The sequence below is a fragment of the Gavialis gangeticus genome, unplaced genomic scaffold (assembly GCF_001723915.1).
Source record: "Gavialis gangeticus isolate Ggan-Ray unplaced genomic scaffold, GavGan_comp1, whole genome shotgun sequence".
NCBI lineage: Eukaryota > Metazoa > Chordata > Crocodylia > Gavialidae > Gavialis > Gavialis gangeticus.
In genome coordinates this window covers 6,708,133-6,712,451 of record NW_017729031.1, presented here as the reverse complement: position 1 = coordinate 6,712,451, position 4,319 = coordinate 6,708,133, and the positions used below count along the sequence as shown (strand labels likewise).

At 44.9% G+C, this 4,319-nt stretch overlaps 1 protein-coding gene across 2 annotated transcripts in view; it reads right to left on the bottom strand.

Moving 5' to 3' along the window:
• Positions 1-4,319, bottom strand: part of CACNB4 (calcium voltage-gated channel auxiliary subunit beta 4) — a 200,089-nt gene that overhangs the window by 31,260 nt on the left and 164,510 nt on the right. Inside the window, exons 12-13 of one of the 2 annotated variants that reach the window (XR_002098499.1) lie at positions 2,541-2,726; positions 1,859-1,924 (exon numbers count right to left, since the gene is read on the bottom strand). Coding sequence is in view for 1 of the 2 variants with exons in the window: in XM_019522409.1 (XP_019377954.1) it covers positions 2,541-2,726 (186 nt within the window). In the remaining variant the exon portion in view is untranslated. The remainder of the gene's footprint in view (positions 1-1,858; positions 1,925-2,540; positions 2,727-4,319) is intronic. The other variant, XM_019522409.1, reaches the window with a different exon arrangement.

Genomic DNA, 4,319 nt, shown 5'->3' with positions numbered 1-4,319 from the left:
TTACAGACTAACTAAATCAGAAATGTATAGCACAACTTTTTGTAAGCCCAAGCTCATGCAATCAGATCCCTGATTTAGTGGGCAAAATATGGCCCGTGGGCCAGATCCAGCCTGCCAAGGGATTCTGTCTGGCCCAAGGCAGGTGCCTTAGCCCTGCCTGGCCCAGACACGGGATTCAGCCTGGACCATGGCACCTGCAGCCGGCTCCACCACCCCTGAGCATGCAGTGGAGGGGAAGCTGCGGGGGTGGGGGAGGGGGAATAGCAGCTGGGCTCAGCTTCCCACCAGCCCCTGTAGCAGAGGCTCACACTGCCCAGCTGCTGCTGCCAGTGTCTTTGCTACCATCAAATCTGGTCCTGCTACCCAGGCACCCCTGCCTGTGTACCATGCACCCACCACCAGGAGAGCTGGACAGAGTGGGAGGGGTCTCCAAGGAGACTGGCCCAGAACCCCCGTGAGCAGGGCATGATTGGTGGATGGGATGGGGCCTTGGGTAGTGAGGGAGGAGCATCCAGAAGTGGGACAGGTGGATGGGCACTGGGGTCAGGTTCACGGGATGGTGACAGCACAGGCCTAGAGCCCAGGGCAGAGCCACAATCTGTTCCCTGCATGTCCCTGCCGACAGAACTGGCACATATCTCAGGGACATGCAGATTACCTGCCCTGGGCCCCAGTCCCATGCTGTCACCCACCACCCTGTGATCCCAGCCCTGCCTGCCCATCCTTCTCCTGGGCACCACTCCATGCCCACATCCCATCTGCCTGGCCAAGCACGCCCTGTCTGTGGGGGTCCTGGGCCATGGAGACCCTGTCTGCCCACCCACTCCATCTGGTGCCCCTGGGTGCTTGATGAACAGACCTAGGGTCAGATAGAATTAATTACTCACCCCGTGTTGAGCCAGCACCTTCCCCTTCCCCCCCCGTCCCCAGCCTACAACAGCTCACTAAAATTCCTTAAGCGGCCCTCCAGTCTAAATAATTGCCCACCCCTAGTCTATACGGTGCAAAGCTACCCCCCCTTCAGCCTAACACAGGTAACTCCATCTCTCTGTAAACAAGGGGTGTCAAACTCATTGGGTTTATGGGCTGGATTAGTGGTGCTGGGCTGGTCCTCAGGCCAGATTGGGTCCACAGACTAGCCCCGCATGCTGGATCCAGTAAACATTTTCCTTAAACATATGGCATATTGTTTTACCATCACTGCTGTTGTTAATTCATCATAAATATAAAGATATTGGAAAAAAATCAGTGCATATACCCACATTTTTAATAAATTAGTTCCAGTGAACATTCTAGATAATGCCATTCTGCTGACAGGGGTGGATGGAAAACTGAAAGTTTAAAATTAAGTGAGACTAGAAGCAAAATGTTTTCTTTGTTTGTGTAGTTACTAATGCCAGAACTGCTTGTGCATTCATCTGGTTAGGGAACAGACGCTTACTGGGCCTAACTGAATCACGCCAGGTAGTTAGAAATGTAAGCATAAAATATTATACACTTTCAGTGCATTGTCTGCAATCAGTCCATAATGTTTGTATACATACTGGACACAGTGCATAATGGATCAGTTTGAATATTTAATCCATGTTTCAGAAATTATTACCTGCTTCCACATATTCCATAAGCAGAACAGGGGTTAAATTTGTCAGGTAAATTATTCATTAGGACTTATTTCCTCTGTTGATGACATACATTTAGGAAGTGCACACTCCTCAAAAGTCACACAACCGTTCAGAACTCTTTCTGAAACTTTCAGCCTTAATGACAATGATCACTGCATTCCTGATCTTGCATTTTCAAACATTCATAACTATCACTTCAAAAACAATTTTTTGTTCAAACTTAGTAAAGCACGTACTTCTCATTAAGGACTATTTACATGCCACGTTTGACGTTTCAAAGTTCGGCCGTTTTTGAGCTATCCCTGTGAAAAAAAATGGTCAGAATTTTTTTTCAATGGGTACAATGTATTTTATTCACACTCAAAGAACTCAAACAGGTGAAGGCATTTTGCTGAAACTTTATACTTGGGCAAGAGACAAGCACAGAAAATTTTTGCCGAAAAGGTGCATGTTTTGTAGTTATGAGTGTGTGAAAATGGGGTTATAATAGAAACTGTTCTGCATCCTTAACTATAGTAGCTGTTATCAGAAGTGCTGTAACATATTGTACATGCTTGTTTTCATTCTGAAGGCTCTTATTTCTAATGGCACTTCTTTCCTGATAAAAAGATGCCATTTTGTAATATAGCACTTGATGGAGTGCCATTAATCTCCATTTATTCTCCATACCAAAAAAATATGGCTATTTTATTCCCCCTTAAAACAAAACTAGTCAGAGTGCTGGAGCACTCAACTGACTAAATGTTTCTCTGTTGATTAACAGGAATCTAGTTAACATTCTTACTGCTGGCAGTTGCCAAACAGTGAATAGTAATCAATAAAGCAAATACTGGATACATTTCAGAAAATATACCATTCTTCTATAAATATAATCAAACTGACCTGTACTAGTGACTGGGGTCAGATGCATTTTCATACCTGTAATCCAGAGATTGCAGTAGGGTATGGTGAAAGTGCAGTAGATCCCAGGTTCCTTCCAAGAAGAGGAGTCATGGGTGTGCTACTGGTAGTATGTGTAGCACGCCAGTATGCCTCAAGGTATTCTGCCAAATGTTCACAAGCATCCTCAAGCTGATTTTCATCCAAAATGACATCAAACATTTCCTGTTCACAACAGAAACAAAAAATGATAGCTTGTTACCCTTAGTCAGATAAGAAAAAGGGCACACTAAAATAACGTTGATCACCCTTACAATACACTTTTAAACACTCTAATAATTTTAACACAGTGTCTAGAAATGAGGCCTATAAAGGAAATATATGGGAACAGGTTGTAAAAAAGTGAACACTGAAGGTTACAGGACCTGACCCAAAGCTCACAAAAGTCAGCAGGAGCTTTTCAGTTCAGTTAACTGGAATCTGCCCACGATGCCAAACGTCACAGGATTTCATTCATGGCTTTTTTATAAAATGGAAGACATGAGCCTGAACCAAACAACAGGAGATAACACCCTGTCTTGGTGGAAAGTTTTGATTGTTTCTGAACTTCAGGGCTCGGGTGCCTTTTTTTGAGAAGCAAAGCCAATCTTAATTCAAACACAGATCTGGAGCTGAACTGTGCAGTCTATGAATCCTTCTGTTCCATTTTGGGCAATTTCAATTTCTATCGGCAGTGGGTTTCTACTGTTAAATTTCAGGGACAGACAGCTGTTCAAACACTCACAGCTGGGAATTCAGCTTCAGCTGCTACATACAATGTTTATGCATTGTCTTTTAACTGACTTCATTTACGCCCATCTTTTCAGATGGCACCATGTTTGTTCTTAAGCTGGTGAGACTACAAGCATGGTATCTTTCTTTTTTTGCAGGACCACATTCATTGGTGACAGTGCTTAAGCTCCAGCACATGTGCTCCAGAACGTTGCCTCCGAGCTGTTGACACTCAGATGCCGCACGAGGAATATCTACTGCTGAACACCAAGGAATATGGACCGCCCCATTCCCATAGTGTTTTGGCTGCCAACAGGCCAGTGTGTACACACACCTAGTGTTTTCAGATGCTATCAACACTACAAGTGTATTTAAAGCTATATGAGATGGGTATCTTTTTATAAACAACAATACTCAAAATCCTCATTTTTTCATACTCACAAATTTAGTTTACTAAAATTTCAACATCTTCAGCAGTAAATTTTGCACCTGCATATTCCCTCTTCACTCTTACCTTCGAGCAGGGGTTGTCAACCAGGGGGTACGCATACCTTCGAGGTTACACTGAAAGGTACCAGGCAGTATGTGGGGGCAGGCAGGGACAGAGTGCTGCCACCTTGTGCTGCTGCCTCACAGCACCAGGGCCGTGGCGCAGGAGCAGAGCCGCACATATACTGTGTTGCCACCGCTCGCCCCCCGGCTCTGCATCTGGCTACTTCCCACCCCCCACCACAGCTCCACATCTGGCTGCTCACCACCCCCACTCCACTCTGCATCCGGCCGCTCGCCACCCCTCTGCCCCAGGGATACACTTATTAAAAAGGAGGCTGCCGGGGATACACTTATTTAAAAAGTTTGAAATCCCCTTTCTTAGAGTGAAAGTATACCATGAAAATATGAGAGGAATGAAATGAAGAGAAATGTCAGATACTACAGACGACAGTCCAGAAACTTGTAAGAGTAAACCATATAGAGCTCCTCTACACACATACATTTACGTATACGCAACATCAAGTGATATACGATATGTAAATCAGGTGACCCAAA